A 25,958-nucleotide genomic window follows, 5' to 3' on the forward strand; every position below is an offset into this window, starting at 1 on the left:
GACATCTCTCTCAGTGAGAAAGTTTCCTCCGGGAAGAAACTGGCCAAGCATACCATATTTTAGCTCTTTACCTGAAGGCGAATCCGACTGCTCATCAGACACCTTTAATGGTGTCAAAACAACACGAGGAACAGTCTTGTTTACCATCATTGAGACTCCATTTCTTCTTTTCTGCTGCTGCCTCAAAGCCTACAAAATATGATAATAAAATATAACATAAAAATATAGCCAAAATGATTTCTCATAATTGAATTAAATGATCCATTTGTCCATGATTAGATAGAACCTCTTAAGAGACTTAAATTCCACAGAGTTACTAATTTGTCAGGATTCTTAATAGCCACCTTTATGTCATTTTTCCCTCAAAAGCATAAAATCAGGCTTTGGGAAGGGTATAAACCTGAGACCATTTTTGGTATAATTCTGAAAATAAAGCAGCACCTAAAGGTTTTTTTTTCTACCTTAGCAGTATGGCTTGAAAGCCCATGGAATTTGAAACCATGACTCCCAAGTAAAATAAATGTAAAATAAATGTTTCGAGACCAGGATAAAAATATATGTGTCTGCACTTCTCTTGCAGGTGCGTCCTCTCCAGTGCTCTGCTCAGTCAATCAAGTTAACACCGAGTGTCATCAGTATGTACAGCAGGTAAGGACTACAGTATTGATGCACTCACTCAGCCGTGGGGAGCGCTGCACAAAATCACTGAACATGGCAGGAATCATTTATTTCTGTGAAGGGAATCAGTCCTAATCTTGGAAACCTTGCAGCACTTGGCTTCTGTCTGCTTGACTTTGGGCATTAACCTTCAGAACACGAACATGACGGCGTTCTGGCAAATCCAGGGAAAAAAAAAACCCTGATAGAATAAATCTCAACAAATAGGAGTGCTTTTTGTTTCACAAATGCATCAACCATGGTGATGATCATGTAAATAAAAGGCATTTGAAAGTTTTGAAATACAGCTTATCTAGCTGATCACTTTACACCGAAAATTACGTATAATAAAAAGATAAAAAGGATCTTAAGCACACAAACTGAAGAGACATTAAATTCACTATTAGAGGAATGCTAAAATTCCTCAAACAGTTAAAAGGCTGACCACAGACAGTCTTAAACCTTTTTATTCCTGGTTTCCATGTAATTTCTACCAATGTTACATAACACCTCAGTTACTTGATTAATGTTTTTTGACCAAGAGTTGTCACAATCTCCTGAAATACTGCATTGATTATATATCCCTTTGCTGTCAGAAATTATGCCATTTTATTTGCAAAAGGGTGTTAGTTAAATGTCCAAATTGTTGATCATAACATTTAGTAATCAAATAATTACAGAAATGAAAAATTAAATACCCAGTTAAAGGAAAGAAGGCATATTCAAGTAAGATTCAAAATCAGAAGTAAAAGTGAATGGCTTGGGAAATCTATTACAAATACTTGTGTTGCTAATGATAATATACACATAGGATGTCTTCCCTTCAATTCTTAGATTTATTGAGCTTTTATAAAGTACCAGGCACTAGATATGGTCAAGACGGCAGAGTAGGTAAACACTGTGCATATCTTCTCTCATGACCATATCAAAATTGACCCACAGGACACCTACTACATAAGGCCACTCTATTAAGACCAGGAGACATAGCAGTCCTACCTAATACATAGAAACAAACACTGGGAGGCATCCAAAATGGGGAGACAAAGAAACATGTCCCAAACAAAAGAACAGAGCAAAGCTCAGAAAAAGAACTAAACAAAATGGAGACAAAGCAATCTATCAGCTGCAGAGTTCAAAACACTGGTAATAAGGATGCTCAATGATTTCAAGGAGAACTTCAAAAAAGAAATAGGAAACATAAAATTGGAGATAGAAAACAAAAAAGCAGTCAGAAATGAAGAATATAATAACTGAAATGAAGACCACATTAGAGGGCAATCGACAGTAGATTCGATGAAGCAGAGGACCGAATCAGCAATTTAGAAGAAAGGTAGCAAAAAACACCCAAACAAAACAGCAAAAAGGAACCAAAAAAATAAGGATAGCTTAAGGGGCCTCCAGGACAACATCAAGTGTACCAACAGGTGCATGATGGGGGTACCAGAAGGAGAAGAGAGAGAGCAAGGAACTGAAAATCCATTTGAAGAAATAATGATGAAAATATCCCTAACCTGGCAAAGGAAATGGACATTCAAGCCCAGGAACCACAGAGAGTCCCAAACAATATGAAGCCTAGGGGGCCCACACCAAGATACAACATAATTAACATGCCTAAAGTTAAAGACAAAGAAAGAATCTTAAAAGCAGCAAGAGAAAAGCAGTTACATACAAGGAACCTCCCATAAAACTGTCAGGTGATTTCTCAACAGAAACTTAGCAGGCCAGAAGTGACTGGCAGAAATTATTCAAAGTGATGAAATACAAGGGCCTACAACCAAGATTACTCTACCCAGCAAAACTATCATTTAGAATCAAAGGACAGATAAAGAGCTTCACAGACAAGAAAAAGCTCAAAGAGTTCATCACCACCAAACCAGAATTATAAGGAATCTTAGAAGGATTTCTTTAAGATGGAAAAAAAAAAAAAATGGGGGGCAAATCAAAAATATGAATAATAAAATGGCAATAACTACATATCTATCAACAATTACTTTCAATGTAAATGGATTAAATGTTCCACTCAAAAGATAGTGTGAATTAATGAGTAAGAAAACAAGACCCTTACATATGCTATCTATGAGAGACTCATTTCAGATCAAAAGACACACACACTGAAAGTAAAGAAGTGGAAAAAGATATTTCATGAAAATGGAAACAAACAAACAAAAAGCTCGGGTAGTAATACTTATAGCAGCCAAAATAGAGTTTAAAACAAAGGCTATAATAAGAGACAAAAAAGGACCCAGTAATCCCACTTCTGGGTATTATCTGCAGAAATCCAAAACACTACTTCGAGGGGACATGTTCATCCATATGTTCATTGCAGCACTGTTTACAATGGACAAGATGTAGAGGCAGCCTGGGTGTCCGTCAAAGGATGAGTAGATAAAGAGTAGGTGGTACATATATACAATGGAGTATTACTCAGCCATGGAAGGGAATGGGTTCTTGTCATCTGCAGCGGCATGGATGGACCTGGAAGGTATTATGCTGAGTGAAGTATGTCAGACAGAGAAAGACAGATGTAATGTGATTTTGCTTATATGGGATTCTAAAGAACAAAATAAACAAACAAACAACAGAAACAAACTCACAGATATAGAGAACATTTTGATAATTGCCAGATGGGAGAGGGACCTAGGATGGGTGACAAGGGGGAAAGGATTAAAAAGTACAAACTGGTTCTAATAAAGTAGTCAGAGGGATCTAGGGTCTAGCATAAGGAATATATTCAATAATGTGTGATAACTATGTAGGTGTCAGATGGCTTCTACATTTATTGGGGTGATAAATGAAAGTGGAGTTGGGGTCACAGTGAAAAGGTGAAGGCATTAAGAAATACAAATTGGTAGTTACAAAATAATCATAGGGACATAAGGTAAAGCACAGGGAATATAGTCAATAATATGGTAATAACTATGTATAGTGCCAGGTGGGAACTAGACTAGTCAGGGGGATCATTTCTTACATTATATAAATGTCTAACCACTATGCCGTACACCTGAAACTAATATAAAATAATACCGAATGTCAACTGTAATTGAAAAATTAATAAAGGGAGGGAGGTCAAGAGGAATAACAGGTTCAAATTTCCAGGGTATAAAACAAGTAAGTCATGGGGATGTAATACACAGCATGAGGAATATAATCAATAATATTGTGATAGTGTGGTATGGTGACAGATAGTTGCTGGACTTATCATGGTGATCACTTCTTTAGATATATAAATGTTGAATAACTATTGTGTATACCTGAAACTAATATAATAGTACATGTTAGCACTATTTTAGTAAAAATATTTTTTTTAATTTAAAAAATTCAATAGGACTGTGAAGAGAAAAAATAAAAAATAAAAAAAGTACAGGCACTGAGGAGGGACAAGAGATGCAAAAATGAGAAACAGAAACTCATAGACACAGACAATGGTTTGGTGGTTGCCAGAGGGTAAGGGGGGTGGGGGGTGGGGGGTGGGAGATGAGGGTAAGGGGGATCGAATATATGGTGATGGAAGGAGAACTGACTCTGGGTGATGAACACACAATGGGATTTATAGATGATGTAATACAGAATTGTACACCTGAAATCTATGTAATTTTACTAACAATTGTCACCCCAATAAATTTAATAAAAAAAAAAAGCAAAAATGATTAAGATGTCATCCACTATCCTCCTCACCTTTAGCTTGCTGTCAATAATACATTTAATGGAAGTATGTGCGCTATAAAATAAGACATTTGCTCATTCTTTTAGCAAGGTGTGTAAATAATCACGTAAATTTCTCTATCCTTGCGTAAGAACACAAAGCACTTCACAGACATTAACTTAACAATTTAGTAATAAAATAGAAAGAGGCAATACAGTGCCTTAAACTACAATTAAGTCCATCTCTGCCTACTAGGTAAGACTTCACAAAACAACAAAACCTATACAAAGAGAGACAAGTTTTTAGGAAATCTGTATCATAGATCTCAAAACTATTTCCCTTGGCAATCTAAATAAGGCATTTAAAAATATTTATTTTATGTCACCTCGGCAAGCCTTTTTATAGCATTTGTGGTAAATAATTAAAGTAATAAAAATTTCATCCTCAAAGTTTAGAGCTGAGAAGAGTCTACTATAGAAAAATCAGTAGTTGAATAAAAAAGAAACCATGATAGAAATAACATAATAACAAGAAATCCTATAGCTATTTTGAATTTTAAAGAGTCAAAGTTGAACCTAGGTAGGGACAAAGGAATGCTAATCAACATTGAGCCCGGTTCAATTTTTTCTTCCATGTATTTCATGTTCAGAAATTTGAATGTTTTCATATAATATTTTTAAAAATACTGAAATACAACCCTGTGCCTGCAGGCGACCAATACTAAATGCCCACCATAGAAGGAAAATGATTGTGTTAAGTGTATGAAAAATATATATACTTTTTTATTTTATTTCTGAAAAACAAGCATGAAATTTGACCCCAAATAGCTTTTCTAGGGACAAATAGGCAAAAATTGGAAAGTCTGCTTACTATGACGCTAGTCACAGCAGTAAAGCAGCAGGCTATCAGGTAAAATCTGGGGAGCACTGGGGTGCAGCTATCAGAAGGGGCACCTTGATTGTACTTACTAGACCCACAGTCATTTTAGGTTCCTTGAAGACTCCAATCCACATTCTAGAAAGGATTTATTTGAATCTGGACAATTAGGACATCCTCCAAGCAGATGAGGATGTGGATGGATGGGGAAAAAACAATGCTGATTCAATTGAGGTGGTTGGGATAGTTTGGACTGGCTCCCAGCAAGAGAACTCTTGTATTTGTCACGTCCATGAGGCTGGTCGTATAGTGAATCCTGCCTTATATTATTATACATATTAATATGTTTCTTATATTCTTGGCCCCTTGTTGTAGGGCTCGCACCCTGCAAGTAAAGAAACTAGCTATTCATGTTTTTCTTGTTGTTGTTGTTATGTGACTATACTTCTTCAACCACCTGCACACTCACCTCTCACACATATATTGCTTGTCAACTCCTCCCAATTGCTTGAAAAACGTGCAAGGTTTTTAGGACCACATCGGCTGGGGTAAGACAATGACGGAGGGGGTGGCTGAAGTGAGTGGGAACACACAAACCCCCATGGAAGAGGAGGTAACAGCTCAAGAGAACAAACACAACTGGATTTTTAAGATTTTTAGATGAGTTTTCCTGTTTTTAAACAATGTGCCAGACAACACCAAGATAAATCTGAGCCAAATTCATCCTGAGGGCACCAATCTTTGAACTTACTAAACACCATTCTCAATGCTCCTCACCTCCTCAAATACATGCGTCTGACCACTGTCCAAAAGAAGTAGCAAAACCCGCCTCTTCTAATGTGCTGATTTGCAGAAGAATGGGGAGCTGTCTTATTGAGTATGTGATGCAATGATTAAGGTGAGGTAGCAGAGTCAGAGAAAGACTTAACCAGCCAGGTGATGCAGGGTAAATAATTTGGGAAATGTCCCTGTAAAACAGAGCTGGTAGTGTTGGTAAGAGGTTTTCAGTAGGAAATCCACAGTGCCATTTGTTATATACAGTGTTTCTCCGAAAATAAGACCTAGCAGTACAATCAGCTCTAATGCGTCTTTTGGAGCAAAAAATTATTGTAAGATCCAGTCTTATATTATGTTATATTATATTATACTGTATTATGTTATATTATATAAGACCCGGTCTTTTATTATAATAAAATAAGACCAGGTCTTATATTAATATTTTTGCTCCAAAAGTCACATTAGAGCTGATTGCCCGGCTAGGTCTTATTTTTGGGGAAACACAGTAGACTACTAGAAGATGGTCAATGACCATCTGGCCTTCTCTCAGTAAGTCCTTTGAAGCTGTGTATAGCACCTCTTTTCACTACAGGGTACACTTGCATCCCATCATTCTCCACTCTGAGCTTTAGCTAAAATTCCAAGAAAACAAAAAATTCCTACTTTATATTGTTACGGATATAATAGAAGTTAAATACAATTTAACTTGTAATGATCTAAGTTTGGTTATCCCACAACCTGGAAAATATAAATCCATGTGACAGATTAAGAAAATAGTATTAGAAAGGCCGCTGTAGTTTGGTCATGGAAGGTTTGTTCTGCACAAAGGTACCATGAAAGGGGACATATTTTTTGTTGTGATGACAACTTGGTGTGAGGGCAGCTTTCCCTATTCCACACCAAAGGTCTTAATTCATCCTGGTGGCCCTGCCGATTGATCTGTAACATAGTTTCATTTTGACATTAATCTTTCGTAACAAGTCTTACTATATTAGTCTAGATTTATTTCATGCGAATGACATCAAACAAGCACCTCTAAGTACTCAAGCCTTAGCCATACATTGGGAAGCTACAAAACAGCTTATTGAGCAGCTTTAAATCCTGTAATTTCAAATCTAGAAAGATGTAATATCAAAACCTAAATAAACATGCAGATGGCAAGTATAAATGCAGTCTACTATGAAAGAATGAATGTACCTTCAAGTTGTCCACATGTATAATGTCCTCATGTCCAAACTATACAGAGCACATCGGACTTGCCAAGTGTAATACTTCCAGGTACCATCAGTATGAAAGAAATTTACAGGCTTAAACTTGGAAATAAACTCACTTTTTAAAGGAAACAAACATATCAGAGCTAAACCAGTCTGGGAAAACTAAAGATCACATCATACATGCATTGCAATTCTGGGTTGAAGGGAAAAGAAAGAAATCAAAAGATTCTGACTCAGCATACTTTTCTTTAGAGATGTATTGCATTATTCTCTTATAAAAAGAGACAAAAACCCTTTAGATAAACATTTTAGTTTTTAAACAGAAAGCTTGTCAGATAACTCTACAAATATGAAATGGTTCTCATTTCCACCCTAATGAAAAATAAAATAAAATCTGAAATCAGAGGCTTTTGTGTTATCTTGGAATTTGCAATAACCAAGTAATGCCTGCTTTATTTTAGTAGAGAAACACAATAACGTAACTTAAGAATGCACTGAATGCAATAAGCACTTCACTGAAAAATCTGAAAATATCACATGCTGTGAATGCTAAAATAATTACAAATACACACATATGAAACAGCTGGCTGTGTCAGGCTCCAACAACTTGCATTGTTGTTAGTGCACTAAATGCCAACACCCACGTTCAGAAACTGCTATCATGCAACATAACCTTTGGAATTTCACAGTATTGGCAAACATATAAAGCTAAAGCAAAGCACCAAGGATATATCTGCTTTGTAATATGAAGGGGGAAAAGGATATGCAACTTTATGAATAAATTCCATTATACCACCCTAAATAAATGAAGCAAAATAAACCAACAGAAAACAACATAGAAAGGTTCTGTTCTCCACCAGGTTACCTCCCATAACTGTCCTCATCCTTCTTTAACCTTTCATGTGAATCGGCTGTTTCTCAACAGCCAAAATTTAATCTTTTTTAATTATCCTTCTTTAAAAATCCAAAATCTGATCATTTCACATCTTTTAGGATCATTAAAACTAAAATAACAATGCAGAAAGAAGACAGGGAATAAGGTAATAATCAGCAATCGGCTGTTCTCCACAAGCTTCTAAATATGCTTATTCTGAATATCCTTATTCAGAAGAAAAAAAACATCTACTGAAATAGCAATATATTATTTAAGCAATTATACCCAACATATGATGTAAACTAATGTTTTGATGATTAGAAAGTAGAAGTGACCCAGGTATTTAGGAACAATGAAAATAGTCAATAGCCAAGGGGCATTACAGCCTCCATACTGTCCAGCCTATAAATACACTGCAGTCAACAGTACTGCAAAGTAAAATAACCCACTCTCTACAGCAACATGCTTCAGATAGGAGTGGGGATGGGGGCGCAAGTGGGAAATATGTCTGGCTTATTTTGTATGGAGGTTTGTTTTAAATTATTTTTCACTATACTTAGGCTTATGAAGCTACTGGCTTTTTGTTGTTTTCAGGTACTTTGTAAGAATCCCACTGGCCAAGGCATACTTGAAATACCAAAGCCCAACTGACACACAATATACTTCCAGGAAAATGATAAGAGCTAATAAATTTGAGTGTCTACCAATAATATATGCTGATACTGAGTGTAATCAGTTTGTGTTTGGAAATAATATTCTTAATGACTACCCTGTTTTCCTTTCCTTATACTATACAAATATTCAAAAATGTAAATTTCTTTGGATAATGTAAAAAATCCATATGCTGAAAGGCAGTATTAGTTAAGAGGGCAGTATCTGAAACTATGCTTCTGGGTTCAAATGGCATCCCCATGATTTACTCCCTGGGCAATCTTGGGCAAGTTATCTAACTTCTCTGGGCCTTAGTTTTCTAATTTTAAAAACAGGGATACTAGTACATACTTTAAAGGATTTGTATGATTAAATGGCACAGTACCTCTAAAATGAATGGCATAATGTCTAGAATTCAGAAGAGTAAATGTCAGCTAATATAATTATTATTAGGGTCATTCAGCTGGCCCTAACGTTCAGGAAATTAAGATTTGTGCATGTAAAATACACACAAAACATATACTCACAAATACAGAACACATATATATGGGTATATATGGATATATACACTTAGAACGGATTCTACATGGCCATTCAACTATCCAAAGGGAAAGGAAGCTGCAGATTTGCTGAGGCTACAATTTAAAACGCCTCATGTTCAGTCAATTTTTGAAATGCTGTCTTAAGAAATTCAGCAATTACAGGGAATCTGAGCAAAATTCTGCAAGGACAGCTTTTCTTCTAAGTGTATTTCTAATATGAATTTGATTATTAATCAAATATTAGCATATCTGCTATATAGTGTGCCATATTCTCCTGGTAACGAATTTGTTACTTGATTATACAATAGCAAGTTTTTAAAAATTAATAAATAGCTCTTTCAGGACATTAAGAATTTTTCAGAACAGATTCTTAAAACAAGGCTTAGATCCTAAGCAAATAAGTGGCATTTCTCATGAACACATGCTCTTCAATAAACAAACAAAAAAAACACACTAACTCAAAGTTGTGTAACGCTTTAGTTAACTGTAAAAAATGTTTAAATGATACGAAATCAAATGGAGAAAGTAAAAACTAGTGAGACAGGACAATACAGAGATGTGAATATTTATCTTTACATTCCCATATAGGAAAATTTCATAGTGTGCACATTTTCTAAATCACTGCTCTTCAGAAGTGAGTTTCATTTATGATCATATCCATGTTTCTTAAATGCTGTGACTACAAATATCCAGTTTTGTATCTTTCGTTCTGTCCTGGTTAGTATTTTATTACCTGCATCCTATTTGCCACTTGAATAAGCCTTTCCTAGGCTTTCCTACCATCATCCACTCTTTGTTTCAGCCATTAAAAAGGGATCTCAACACTGAACTCAATTTTGTTCTTTGGCAACAGCAATGATATAAATGGCAAAGATTATTTGACCTACGTAGGATGAAACACTGTTACTACTGTAAATATAATCCCAATGAATGGAAATACTGCAATTTCAATAATTACTATAGAATAAAAAAGTAATGTAATTCAGTACAAAAATGTTAAGTCTCTTTCCTAAGTTACCTTGTATGAAGTAGAGGAGAAAAGTTGGAATATTCTAAGTCTAGAGACTGGATGTGAATATTAAGAAGTTTTACAGATTGGTGGGACTTTCAAAGAAAATTTTAACTTTATTTAAAAACACGGTTTCTCTTTGCTTGGTATAAATACTGTATCACTAGAATGACACTAGATTTGGTAAAGGTCACCAAGGGGTTAAGATGTAGATGGTCACAGAAGCATCAAAATAAAAATGTAAGAGCAAAGCACTTACACAAGGGAAAGCCATGAATTCAGGATTAAATATGTGAGCCTTCCATTTATTGACATTATTAGCGTTACTTACCATCATGCCCTGTCCCCATCTAACCGTGTTATCACTGCCTTTTCTTGCCTGCACAGTTCAGCATTTGCCAGTGTGGCAGCAGTAGCTAACCTTTACTGAGTGATTATCACCACATGCTTTCAATATATCATCTCACATAATTTTCAGATCATTCCCATTTGAAAGATACAATTATTTTCCACATTTTCTAGAAAAGGGATTTGAGATTCAGAGAAGAAAAGTGGCTTGCCCAGAGTTACACAGTGAATAGCAAGGATTGAAACTAGGGTACGTCATACCCCAGAGTACAGTCTTATGACCATTACCTCCCACCACTAGACAAGGACACACAGGTCAAAACAGCTTATGTAATATAAGGATGATACTGCAAAGTCAACCTCAACTAAGCACCACACACACTCACTGATGGATATTCTAGATATGTAAGTAAGCCTCGATTACTACTTTTTCTTATTTGTAATTTAATGCATCTCAGCAATGAGAATGAAATCATCTGTTTATTTTTACATTAACTATCAGATAAACATGAAACCATAGAGACACTATTTTATAAACATGCAATACATTCATAAACTCAATGTTTACTATAAATCACAAACACAAAAATCTTAATACAAGTTTTTGTTTCCAAGCATATTTTCCCTCTTTTATTTTATATCAAACTTCTCAGACAAGCTTCTCCTAGTTTTTAGAAAAGATTAACATCACTGTTCTGAGTATTAAGGAAGTGGTTGAATTCAGAACAATTTCTACTGCCTTCTGATTGCTATGTTTTTATTTATTTTACTTTCTCTGCTTAATATCCATTACCTTAAGTAGGTAGACCCAAAGGACAAGGAACCAATACCAGCTGCCTTACCTGTTTAAGAGCCTTTTTGGTGTGTTGCTGAAAGGAAGATACTAGCTTGCTTTGCACTGCTGTGTTAGTAAGGCTCGAATCTCGAGTGGAAGATGCTTCATCAGTTACCTGCTTTGCACAAACTAGAAACAGAGAGAGAATGATATTACTAATTTGAATTCCTTTTTTTTATATCCACTGTAATTAACTTGGAGCTTTTCTTCAATTGAAAATGGATACCTAAAATAAAGCAAAATAGCACAGTAAAAAGAAGAGTATCTAGACTGGAAAGAAGGGATCATTTAATAACTGTGTGGCCACAGTTACATTTAACCTGCCTAAGTCTCCATTTCCTTACCCGCTAATTGATGATAATTTCTATGTCATAGGGTTATTGTAGAGATATAAAAAGGAGCATAACGTCTGCCTCAAAAGTTGGGAGTCAGTAGCTATTATCCAAATCTGAATAAGGAGATTGGTCAATGCATAGTATTGTGAAGAAACAATCTAAATTAATGAAACTGTTTTAAATCTATCAACCTCAGAGGTATCATGATTATTCTATTTTTAAAATTAAATTTATTGGGGTTAATTTTTTTTAATTACATTTATTTAATGGTTAGTAAAATTACATAGGTTTCAAGTATACAATTCTATAATATATCATCTATATATCACATTGTATGCTTACCACCCAGAGTCAGTTCTCCTTCCAACACCATATATTTGACCCCCTTTAATCTTTTCTACCATCCCCCTTCCTCCTTATCCTCTGGTAACCACTGAACTGTTGCCTGTGCCTATGAGTTTTTGTTTCTTTATTTGTTTGTCTCCCACGAAGACATACAAACAGGCAACAAATACATGGAACAATACTGAACTTCACTAGCTATTAGGGAAATGCAAATCAAAACCTCAGTGAGATATATCACCTCACACCTGTTAGAATGGTTATTATCAACAAGGCAACTAATATAACAAGTGTTGGAGAGGTTGTGGAGAAAAAGGAATCCTCATATACTGTTGGTGGGAATGTAAATTGGTACAACCGCTATGGAAAACAGTATGCAGGTTCCTCAAAAAATTAAGAATAGAGTTACAATATAATCCAGCAGTCCCTCTCCTGGATATCTACCCCCCAAAAAATCTGAAAACATTTATTTGTAAAGATATATATATTCTGATATTCGTTGCAGCATTATTTATGATGGCCAAAACATGGAAACAAAGTGTCCTCCCATAAATGACTGCATAAAGAACTGTGGTATATATACACAATGGAATACTACTCTGCCATAAAAAATGATGGAATAGTGCCATTTGCAACAACATGGAAGGATCTTGAGATTATTCTGCTAAGCGATATAAGTCAGACAGAAAAAGTCAAGAACCATAAGACTTCACTCATTATGTGGGATGTAAAACTAACAGCAACAAATGATTTTTCTATTTACCAGCCCTTCTTCTATAGAATCTATGGCCCATTGGGGAATGTTCATCCTCTCCTATGGGCGAAGTCATATAGCATGGAGAAGAAAAAAACGAAATTTGAGATGCTGGGTGTCAGTCAATTTAAGATAATTATTTTCAAGAAAATCGAGCCCTCTGCAGATTACAATATAATCTGGTCATTCATACTAGAGGCAAGCTTTCCTGTTGCCTCTTCTACAGAAAACATTTCCTTAGAAAAGACGCTGGTTTTTAAAAAAACCACTGACTTATTGACATGGATAACCAAAGGGCACACATTCACCTCCTGCTTTATGAAGCCTGAGGTAGAACTAGCACACTTCTTTCAGTCCTCCTCACATTCCACCTGGGAGATTAGCTTTAACCCTGGAGTGGCTTGGCAAAGCGCAGATATGGGCTGTTTTCTGTCACACCAGGGTAGGAGGTATTTGGAAAATCCAAGTGAAGAAGCTCTATGACTCGCGGCAGAATGGAGGCATATGCGAAAGGCAGGAGGCAAGTGGAAGTCAGATGGAAGAAAGTAACTTGAGAATATATTGTAAAAGCTCAAAACATGACTTTTTAAGGGTACCAGGGTTAATACTAATCCAAGAAAATTTTCCAAGGAACAGTAACTATGGAGGATTCTGACCTGAGGTTCTTTTATTTGTTTTTTTTTTTTTTTTTAAAAGGTGGAGTAAAAATGATTCTAGCCCCAAATGGAAGCACATGGATGTGCACAGTGTTGAGAACACTCAATCTGCTCTAGATAGACTCAAGCACATACTGCCGAGAAATGAAAATGTGGTTCGTGAAAGAGAATGTTGAGAAAAAAAGAGTCAATCAAGTTTTGTTTTAATACGGAAAGTAATCAGCAAGCCACAACGAACAAGTTTTGGAAGATAAAATAATTGTTAGTTATTAATGCCAGACACTTCACATCTGTGATCTCATTTCATCCTCACAGCTTCCTTGCAAGATGGAAAGTTATCTCCATATTAGAGAGAGAAAACTAGAGTTCAGAAAGACTCAATGACTTACCCATGGTCACACAGCCAATGAAACATCAGAGCTGGGATCCAAAGCTAGGCCCATAATTTTCCACTTAAAATGTTTGGCCTCAAAGCCAAGAACTGATGCAGAAAATTCAGTGTCTAAAGAAGCCTAATTTACTTGCATCATGTTGGCAGTACTGAAACAGGAAGGGCACAGGAAACAAGTCATGTAGCCCGACATGAAAAAATTGAGAATTGTGGATGAGAGTGATTGGCCCAGGAAACACTATGGTTGAAGTAGCAAAAGTATTTGCCCATGGATATGAGAGAAGTCCTTAAATTAATGATCAGGTGATTTTTTTTCTATTTGATACAATATGACATTTTCCCCTTAAAACAGTCTAAATGTTCTAGTTAAGGAACATTTTATAACACTACTTGCATAAACCATGGCTCCCAGGCTTCTCTACTTGAAACGATGGCTAGAGTAATTTGTAACACTTCGCCAAAGCTGACTTATCAAGAAATATTAGAAATAATCTTCAGTTTATAAAGATTTGTTTTATACTGATTATGGATGGCCTTTTCAATGTTTTGAAGTCTCTATGAAGTGTTACAAATTGGGGGGGGGGGGTATGTGTGTGACAGGAACGTGGCAGATGGGATATATGATCCCAATTGAACAGACCTAAATGGATGTGATGTAAGCCCAGCCAGAAGTAAAACGTGTGTCAGCAAATATGTTTCATTACTTTCACATTCTTAGAGTAGTATTTCTACCTAGAAAAATGGAAACTTACTGGTTAAAAAGGATGACCAAATGCAGTACATGGATTTTAGGGATTTTATGGATAATATAAGAATGCTGCTGCCTACTGGACGTTTAAATTTATCAGTCTTCTTAGGTGTTTCAAAGGTTAACTTGAATACAGCATGATCAAAAAAAAAAAAAAAAAAAAAGCAACAAAAAAAACCCTACAACAAATGCTGAATCAGTGTATATGTAAATTAAAGCCTCATGTCCCTTATATTTTCTGCCACAATAAGCAGTATATAATCTGTGGTCCTTCCTGTGGATGATAGATATCTATCTTACAACTTGCTCTATTTTTCTCTGACTTAGGAAACCATAGGCTATTGTGACACCTATATCTCAGTATCAGCATATACGCTGTGTAGTTTGGTTTAAATTCACTATTGCACTGTGTTAATAGTGTTTCACATATATTACACAGTGTTCCCAAAAGGAAGATTTTGTCAAATTTAGAGCCCTGAACTTCAGATGGACGGCAGGACAATAAAATTGAAACAGCATCAAGAAATACTTCGAAGGTTTTCTCTCAAGATAATTCATTTTCCTTTAACCCAACTCTATTTTGCTTTATCTTACATTCCATCCTGGACCCAAGTGAAGCATTATGAGAATTCCTTTCCTACACAATCATTTTCCTCCCTGATCCCTCATTCTGGAATTTAGCCCTGGTTCTCTGGGTCAAATCATTTTCTCCCAGTTATTTCTGATAAAATAATTATAGAATCTGAAAGCCAGTAAATGTAATGAAAATTAAAATCTGTAAGTGAGTGTTCCTTTGGGTTAAAAACACGTATTTTTAGGGGGAAAAAATCGAGAAAAAAAAAATAGGTGGGGCACAATGTAATGAATCCTTAGACTCCAAACAGTGTGTCTACTAGTGTGTGTGTATGTGTGTGTGTGTGTATGTGTATGTGTGTGTGCGCGCGCATGTATGTATGTCTGTGTGGTGTATGTGTGTGTGCATGTGTGTATGGTATATGTGTGAGTGTGTGAATGCATGTGGTGTGTATGTGCAGATGTGTGTGTGTATGGTATATGTGTGTGCATATGTGCATGTGTGTGTACACGTGTGTATGCCTGCCTTGACAATACAGACAACATACCATGGGCATATATGAGGCACCGTTCATTCTTTTGCCATGTATCTGATGAGGGTGGCTCAATCGAAAAACGCTAAGTAGTTGGATTGTGTAGGTTCATGACGATTCATATTCTGACAAAACACGTCTTCTACTTTACTTTTGTAGCTTTCTTAATAACAGATGTGATAAATAAATAATACAAGGCTTATTTTAAACAGTTGCCTGAGTATTTATCTAAGGGACTGAGTTGGCCTCTGAAATACAAGCCAAAGAAAATTAATGTTAAAGAAAGACCCAGGGAAATCCCCTGTATGTGAAATTACAACAGGAATCAGGAAACTGAAGAATTAGGACAGATGCTTTATCCAATAAATATCAAACACTAACATGCAGCTTAGCAAGTGATATCTTCTTGGTACTCGGAACATAATGGGAGCTGTGTTTTTCTAATGGCACTGGCACCATCAAAAAAAGAATGCCAGGTTTTTATACCTTGAAACCCCACAAGACTGCTTACACTTTTGTAGATGGACAAACTGAAGATGAGGAAAAACTTTTTCAAAGGTACAGAAATAATATTGCTGCCTACATTTTGTTTGCCTGCCCAAACTAGGCAAGCCAAAAACAGTTAGAAGCTAATCTGCTACTTTTAAATTCAGACAGTAAATGGGATTCTCAGTATTTGCTGCTTATCTACCAGCACTCTTGCTCACACTCAGATTCCTAAACTCCTCCTGCAAAATATTCTATTTAGGAGGCTTGGGAGCAAAGTGAGATGGAGGATGATGGGTAATCATGAGATAGCTTGAAGACTAGAGAAACTGGTGACTAAGTTCCAACAAGGCTGCATTTCAGCCTATTTTCTCAGAGTCTCCTAACTGACCCTCTCTCTCCTCTTTTTCAGTCACCATTCAACTTGAAAATGTAACTGAACTGGAAAATATGAGTTAGAGCTCATATTTTTAACGTTGAGTGCTAGAGAGAAGGTATGAGTAATATTCCCCCCAATCTAATTACTAATCCACTGACAGGTGTCCAAGAGGGCTTTGATCTTTAACCTGAGGCACAAAGAAGGGAGAAATCAGATTGCCCTCTTGACGGTCTCTGTTTTCAGTCTCACATCTTGGTTGCCTCCTAAAGTCCCACCCTCTTTGATCCAGCCAGTTGAGACTCTGTGTTATTTCCTGAACACATATACTTGCTGTCTTTGTTGCAATAGCTCTGATGGTCTCTCTTCCAAGTACTCCGTCTCTCTGCCTAACAAACTTATCTTTTTAAAATTAAATTTATTGGGGTGACATTGGTTAATAACATTATATAAATTTCAGGTGTATAATTTTATAATACATTTGTATACTCTATTGTGTGCTCAACACCCCAAAACCTAGACTGCTTCTATCACCTTGTATTTAACACCCCTTTTCCCACTGTGTCCTCCTCCCACCTCCTCTTCCCCTCTGATAACCCACCATTCTGTTGCCTGTATCTATGAGTTTGTTTTTTTGTTGTTTTGTTTGTTCGTTTGTTGCTTTTTGTTTTATATCCCACATGAGTGAAATTATATGGTTCTTGTCCTTTTCCATCTGACTCATTTCATTTAGCATAATATTCTCAAGAGCCATCCTTGTTGTTGCAAATGGCAGTGTTTCATCTTTTTATGGCTGACTAATATTCCATTGCATGCATGTACCACTGCAGCATTATTTACAATAGCCAAGACATGGAGATAATCTGTGTCCTTTGACAGATGACTGGACAAACTCACCATAACAGACCAAACTCAAACAGCTTCCCCCGGAGCTTGCTGACTACCCCAGTCTCTGAGGTAGACTTTCTCCTTCCCACCCATGTGTCCTTGGAACTTAGTGTATAGATGCACAACAGTCCCAGCAATATTAGTGCTTGTGTCCGCTTCACCACCCACAGGATCAACAACTCAGGGACTTACATATATGCAAAGTGAGGCACCAAGAGTTTGATCTATAAATGTTTATTAAAACTGTCAAATTTGATTTTCACTAAATGTATTTAAAGTATTTTTAAAGTTAACTTTCATTTACTGTCTTGAATAAAAATTCATGGATGAGGAGATCAGCAAGGCACAGTGTTTTGTTGTGGAAAAGCATATCTAAAGGTGAATTTTTAAAAATCTGAAAACAGAAGTTTATTTTTTTAAAAGTTTAAATTATTCTAAAGTCAATTAGGGAAAAATAATTTTAAAGCATCATTGTTTGGAGGTTTTGCATAATGAAATAAAAATAAACATAATTTAAATGTCAAAATCAGACATCACAATGTTTACTTGAAATGGCAGGAGCTATGTGGGGACAGACTGCAAAATGGACCAGGATTTGGCATAATAATATAGTTGCTGCAACAAACATATTCCTTGCTATATGTCTCACTAAACTACACAATAAGTAACAAGTTATCTGAGGTAATTGGTGTTCAAAGGTCTAATCAAGGCAGAGACGGGCACGCTTTGACCAATATGATTTCTATCAGTTCCCCCTCCAACTACTTCCTTTCAATGTTCTGAACATTCAAATTAGATGCTCTCAAATCAAAATGGTTATCTGTAGTAATTATCTTGACATAGACCATAGGCTTAACAAAGTTTTTACAAATAAAAAATTTAAATCAAAGACCACACAGTGTGTCAGGCATTGTGTGGTATAATGTTAGAATTCAATCACATTTTTAAAAGAGGGCTGGGTCTTAAAAGTAGTTTGCGTGTGTGTGTGTGTGTGTGTGTGTGTGTGTGTGTGTGTTTTAATTAACCATTCATTCACTTGCAAAATTTTTATTAAGCACTTTCATGCCAATCCCTGTATAAAGTGCAGGGAGAGAAACAGTGAGTAAGACCCAGACCTGACTTTGAGACTTTATGTTTGTTAAACATGTTTTTCAAAGAACAAGCATAGAATTATTAAATCTACCTGAGAAAAACCAAGTCTACAAATATCTAGTGGTGATAACTATAATTTGTTTTGAAAGATCAATAAGCAGATAATTCAAAAGTATTCTAGATGGCAAATAAAAAAAAGCTTATGTTTGGATTGTTTGGATTGTAGTATGTTTTATGTATCATATTTACATTTGAAATTGTGTATATCAGATATTCTGGATATATACAGCAACAAAACACATGCCAAAAACCCACACAGGCAAACCCATCTGACCCCAACTAAATCTTTCCTGAACTTCATTTCTTTCAGAGAAAAAAACACTTCCTTAATCCTTTTTTGATCCAGACTAAGCAGAACTGCCCTCTCTCAAAGCATTACAAGATAGATATAGGTGTTTGGATTTAAACAATTTCCCTTGTTGCATTGAAAGAAAACATTCAAAGGGTATGAGATGGCAGGAGAGACCAGCAATTTAGAAGAGCAATAATAGCAATAAAATAATGGAAATAGCAATTTTCCCCTAAGAAACTTTCAAGGGAGAAAAGCATCTGAACATTGAAACTTGATAATATTTAGAACAATATAATCTATGAATAAAATATACCTAATAAAACTGAAATTTTACTGTATTTTATAGACTGCTTCATTAGCTAAAGCTAATGAATAAAGCACTCAACTTATCACCAGAGCAATTTAGTTATATTAATATCTCTGGATAACCATAAAAACATCCCTTTAAACCCAGATAAGAAAAGAGAAACACAAACCAGAAATAAAAGTACTTAATGGTAAAAACATATCCTAAAGGTACCAGCTTTTAGCCACCTAATTAACCCTTTTTCCCTCTCTCAGAATTATGGACAGTAATAATACAATAAGCTGCTTATGTGGGGAAAAAATTAGAAGCTATTTCTTTTATACTGCACAACACCTGCGATGTTCTACATGGAATCAGGTTCCTGAAACATCTACACCTACAAAATGAAACAGACAAAAACAGGGAAGAAGACTATCATTCAAAGTTGGTACAGGTCAATGGTAAGTGCTTCACTCATGGGCATCGCTACTAATTACTTTATACTTCCACATAGAAAAGATAACGCCAGTGTAAAATAAAGGAGCGTTAGATAAGGTATTCACGTTGCTAACTGTTAGAGAAATGATTATACACCATCACTTTAGAGAAAAAAGAGAGAATGGATTATCTGGTATCAATTTAAAAAGTAGTTTATTTTTTAAAGAGCATGGGTACTTTGTTGCTATCTATTAATCACAAACTACACACATCAAACAGAAATTTGGCTACTTAAAATGAGCAATTGTGAAATAACTTAATTTTGATTTTATTTGAGAAGGAGTTTGTTTTTACTATGAGATCATACTCTTTCCAATCTTTATCTCCATATTATGAAATATTTCTCTCATAGCATAGAAAATGAGGGGGGAAGTACACTTAAATGGGCTAATTTAATTATCTACTTAAAAGTAAAACTTTCTTTTGCTTCATGGCTCTGAACTGTTAAAATTGACCAAAATCCATTTATACAAGAACAAGGTTCATAGTTCAAGGGGAAATTTGTAGGAAAAAGAAGTTCCTGATTGAGGTGGGGGGAGAGGAAGGAAAGTAGTATCGGTAAGTCATGTTTGAAAGAGCTGGGCTAAGTCATTTGGAGAAGGTGAGATGCAGGGGGTGGGATCTACATGATGGCCAAATGTTCTCTATCATCAAGGGGGAAAAAAAATTAAAAGCACAAAAGATCTCAGCATAAGGAAAACGTTCTTGACTATAAGGTTAACAAAAACACAGAAAGACAAACATAAAGGGACTGTGAGATTCCTATCCCTCTGGACAATTACTGTTAGAATAATGTCTATTGAATCAACTGGCTTAAGTAGAATGCTGGCAGGAGAGAGGATATAGGTCCACATGAACTCATGAAGTCGCTCATACTTCTCATGAACTGTGAAAGCTGTGGGCTGGGATGAAAGAAGGGAGAATGAGAAAGAGTGGGCAGAGGAAGTTTTATATCCTGCCAATGGTCCTTTCTGACTGTGAACAGTATTCTCTTCCCTCTGTCTTTTCTTTCATGTGTAACTAAAACAACATAATTTTCACAGACTGAAGTTTCTCTAGGCCACCAATGTAGAACAGGTGTCTCTGTGGGCTATCCGAGCTGTTAATGAAAATGCAGATGTTGGATAAAAGACCTATTAGTTTAACCTAGGAAAATCAGGGGACCTGGTACAGTGACGAAAAGAATTACCTTCTCTCATCTACAAGACTCTTATGAATGGCTGTCAGTTGGAAATTGATTATGAACACACGAAGACACACAGGCCATCCTTCATAAAATAACACTGGAAGCAGTCACAGGCAAGCTACTGAAAAACTTCCAGCACAAGACCAGTAACACCACAAGGAATGAGACACCAAGCAGGTTGGCAACATCTTTAAAAGTTACTCAAAACACTCCCTTCACACCCCCACAATTCCCTCATTTTCCTTTCCTCTACCCTTGTATAAAATCTCCACTGATAAACTGTCAGTGGTACTCCCTGAGGGCGCCTAGCCCTTCATTAGTACACATCTCACTTCCTCCAGGAAGCTCCTCATCTGTATGTAATTGATGTCTCAACAGAGAGCCTATCCACACACTTCAGGCCATCTTAAAGCACTTTTCACTTTTGAAAAAAGACCCCTCAAAGTGTGGCCTCAGAGCCAATGAAAACAAAGAGTGAGCTGAATAACGTTTCATTAAGTTAACACAACTCTGCCAAGAATCATACAATCAGAAACCCACTTATAAAACTGGCCATGAAGAATAATGAAAAAGGGCCATACAAAATTCTTCAACTGCTGGAATCATTATTTACCCTGGGATCTAAGGACTAAAACATAGGATATATGTTCTCTATAATTTTTTTCCCCTAAATAGAGACTTAAAATACTAATTCCCCCGCTAGATTGCTGCCCCCTCCCTGATGCCATTAGGGTTAATGACAAGCAGAACCTTTTTTGATCTCTGGATGAAAATTGTACATTCTCCAATTTCCTCATTTTACAAAAAATCAAATATGATGGTTGCTTTTGATTTTAAACATGAAATATATTAGGACCACAAAGAGAAACTCATTTTCTTGTTAATAATAATTTATAAATAGAAGGTGAAGATGCTGAAGACTATATACTGATGGTATCATTTTACATAAAATATGTATGGGTCTGCAGCCAGCAATACGCTGTAAGTCAATTTAATATGTGTGAGCAAACTTGTGATATACCAATGTATTATGTTCAGAAAACAACTCAGACACAAACATACCCATAAATCTCTGACTAAAATAGCCCATAAAATTCAAAGTATTTTCTTTGGCTGACATAGATCTATACTTACGTTGGCATAAATGGTCATGGGTTGTCAACAAAAATATATCAAGTGATTCACCTAAATCACTCTTCGATCTCCAGAGCTAAGCTTGTAAAATTTGAAGAGTTTACTTTCTCGAGTCTATAAGTCTAATTCTTATTAACTTGAGAAACTGTTTAGGAGTCAGAGAAACATAACACATAACTATAGTTTTGTGTCTTGTAAATTCTATAATCAATAATATACCACTTTTCCCACATTGTAAAAATTTTCAACAAAACTATAAAACAAAATATCTTGGCAAAGCAACTCCCATTTAAAAAGAATCTGTATTGCTGGCCAGTTGACTGTGAGAAGAGGACGAAAGCATTACTATTATCTTAACTCCACCTAAGGACTCGAGTGTTACTGACTAGAATCAAGCTGCTAAGATTTCTTTTTTGTTATCAGTTTTTATAAAGTGCTTTCTTTTCAAATATTTCTCTGGGTACCCCCTTTAATGGTGCAGCAAATGTCAATTCATTTTTGTTAATCTGAAATAACTCTACGGTAGCAGAGGGCTTGTACTTTGGGTTGCCACCGTGTATCTTACCGATTGATAGTTCTTAGTATTCAGCTCAATACCTATCTTTCATTCCAAAGGAGGAATGAAAGGAATGAAAGAGCAGTGGAATAAAGATAAAAAGAACAGATGGTGGCACCCTCCTCCTCTCGCCCTGCCCTTTCTCCCATGTCCACGCATTCCCACACATGCTCTACCTTCTTTCTCTGATTATATTTTCAAAGTATATTTGCACAGCTGTAAGAAGTGTGGAAATTATATCCATACTAACTTCTGGTTCAAATATATATTAGAAACAGAGTAATAAGCAAAGACATTACCTAAACCAGTTCAGTTTCATGGAATTTATTGTCAATTTGTAAGAAATCCTGTGGTATCCCTCTTCTTCATTTGGATAAGCCAGGGGTTCCTTTTTGTTAAATTTGCAAGTTTATCATCAGAGCAGATTTGGAAAAATGTTGGAAAGTAAAACTGTGTCAATGACTCCTGGCTATGTAGTAGTGTTCCCAGTGGTTTGGGCAGAGTGTCACAGGGGTTAGAGCCTGACTTTTGGTGTCACACACATCTACCAGGGCTTGCCACTTGGATGAGACATTTAACCTCTCTGTTTCCTCACTGGTAAAAAAAATAAAATAAAAATAAAGCTTTTGAGTGACTACCTTACAACAATGTTATAGGATATAAATGACATATATGTAAAGGGCTTACAGAGGCTGGTCATTATAAGCCCACAATCTATTTTCAATATCTAGGTTTGAAAATGTATCCTAAGGCTGGGTTAATGGGCTATACACATATAAGTATATAGTATTTATGTGGATAGGAAATATACTTGTCCTAAAAGAAGCAATTGTGGTTTACAATAAGATGCAAAAGTGGGCAAATCAAGAAATACTCAAGGAAATAAGCTACTTACTATTCTCTCAATGATTCCCCAAAGCAATTTCCCTAATGCAATTTCAGAGAGGCCAGAAAATCTTGTTTTAGTCACATTAGCTGGAGATGTGTAATTTTGTGAACTACCTATTCAGATTTCCAATTAGGGGAGTTTGCTTATATCTGCTTTGGTTTAATTATTGGCTAGGTGTTCTCACCCTCTCCCCCCGACCCCTTCCTAGCCACTAAAACCCTCCTACTGTTTCCTCTGAAGTTCAGGATTAGTTATCAGCAAAATCTTCTATAACCTCCATCTTTTCTCTGAACACTATCTTCACATCTTGATCCACAAAACCTGGCTCTCTCCTATGGACATTTCTTCCCCTGGAAACTTCTCAGGTCGTAGCCCTTTTCTTTTTCATGTCTCTTGTCCCTCTGGGGCTGGATATGGGATAGGTGACATCTATTCTCCCTCCCTGCTTCGTCGCTGCCTCCAGCAGTGTATCTCATGTTGTCAGACTACAGTATTAACTACCCTTCCTTACCATACTTATCTACCAACTCCTGAGGTACTCCCCTAATTTTATGAAGATTTTAGCTCCCAAATGCATACCCTTTCAATGCTAGTTTTATAAAAATTGTGTGTTTCAGTATCCACACAGATGATTCTCTAATATTTTATGTCAGGGCCACCAGCCTTTACAACACCTTTGTGCAAATAAGAAAAGGCAGCATTTCCTCCCAGTAGACCCCGTTTCATCCCATGACACTAAACTGGATAAATGGAGGGCTGCTGAATTTCAGCCACTGATGATGGCCCCGAGCCAGGCCGCTCTGAAGAGTGCACACATGGCCCAACCATTTGCAACAGTCTTAAACCTAGCTGCCTTCTTTCCTTTCATTTTAGATATGCACTCCATAGTATTACCCTAAACTCAATTTCGTGTATTCCACTCTCACATCACCTGCTGTTCTAATTCATTTTCTCTACAATACCAAATCAAACAATCCTTCCACCCCAAGGGGACCTCCTCTTTTACCTCACACAATCATATCTTCACCCATCTCCACAACCAGCTTAAATTCCATAAAGATTGATCTTTACTCTATTTCATGCACCTGCAACTCCCTTGTCCCTGGGTCACTTATCATTCCCACCTGGCAAAACCCCAACTCTGGTCAAATGTAGCTCTCCATCTACTCTGCACTTCCACAGTGGTCATGAACGTGACTGGAGAAAAATGTACAACCATGCTGACTGGTCTCATATTAAATGCAGGATTAGCAACTTGAAGAGTGTGCTTAACGCTGTCAGACTCTAAACATTTTATATCTTCTCCTTAAATCTACAAAACTAACTCTTCTAACCTCTCCCTCAGCTGATGAAAGTGTTTCTTATTTCACTGAGAAAAAAAATGAAGCAACAAGAAACAAACTTTCATAAGCCCCTCCCACATATATTCATCTACCTTTATTTTTACCTCAACACCCTCACTTTTCCTGCTGCTTCCGTAGAGCACCTCTCCATACTACTAAATAAGGCCAATCTCTTCATCTGTTTAAAAAAGATCCCATTCCCTCTCATCTAATTAATCACATGGCAACAGGACACCCTCCTCCTTATCAAATTCTCTGCCTCAGCTGGATTTTCCCAACAGTGTCCAATTATTTTAACGTTTCTCTCTCATGTTAAAAAAACAAAAACAAAAACCCTTTCTCTTCTATCCATTTTTCCATTTCACTCTTTCCCTTTACCTGAAAAATCCTTGAAAGAATTGTCTACACTTGGGGTCTCCGATTTCTGTTCTCCCACTCTCTTAAACCCACTGTATTCAGGCTATGGTCTCACATTCAACAAAAATTGTCCTTGTCAAGTTCATCAATAATTTCACAAAACTAAATCCAATAGTTATTTCTTAGTCTTCATTATAGTTGATGTATCAAAAACATTTGTTTCCCCAGAAACACCTTCTTCACTTGGTTTACAGAACAGACAACATGTTCTTCTGTCTATTTATCCTCAGTCTCATTTGCTCTTTCCAATTTGTTAAAATTGAAGTACCCGTGAGCTCAGCCTTTGGGCCTTTTCTCTTTTCTATTTACCTTCAGTTCCTTGGTGATCTCATCCAATTTCTCATCTTTAAATATCACCTATAAGCTGACCACTTTCAAATGCATATCTCCAGCAAGATTGATCCCATGAATTTAAGGCAGGTAAGTCCAATTATTTGAATGTCATACTTAATAGGTCCAGAACTAAGCTCCTGATCAACAACCCCCTGCCCCAAACTGATTCTCTTGCAGATTAGCCATCTAAGTTAAAGACAATGCTATTTTCCTATTTGCTCACACTCAAAGTTTGGAGTCATCATTCAGTCTTTATTTCATAACCACATTAATTTCAGCAAGTCTTCTTGTGTCTACCTTCATATATATCCAGAATCCAATCACTTATCATCACATCCACTGCTACCTGTTTTATTCAAACCAC

General features: G+C 36.2%; 1 protein-coding gene across 1 annotated transcript in view; it reads right to left on the minus strand.

The window, feature by feature from the left end:
• Positions 1-25,958, minus strand: part of ASXL3 (ASXL transcriptional regulator 3) — a 171,584-nt gene that overhangs the window by 76,010 nt on the left and 69,616 nt on the right. The window contains exons 6-7 of the mRNA XM_074340180.1: positions 11,434-11,555; positions 72-189 (exon numbers count right to left, since the gene is read on the minus strand). Of these exons, the coding sequence (XP_074196281.1) occupies positions 72-189; positions 11,434-11,555 (240 nt within the window). The remainder of the gene's footprint in view (positions 1-71; positions 190-11,433; positions 11,556-25,958) is intronic.

Source organism: Rhinolophus sinicus, linkage group LG09, assembly GCF_036562045.2.
Source record: "Rhinolophus sinicus isolate RSC01 linkage group LG09, ASM3656204v1, whole genome shotgun sequence".
NCBI classification, from domain to species: domain Eukaryota; kingdom Metazoa; phylum Chordata; class Mammalia; order Chiroptera; family Rhinolophidae; genus Rhinolophus; species Rhinolophus sinicus.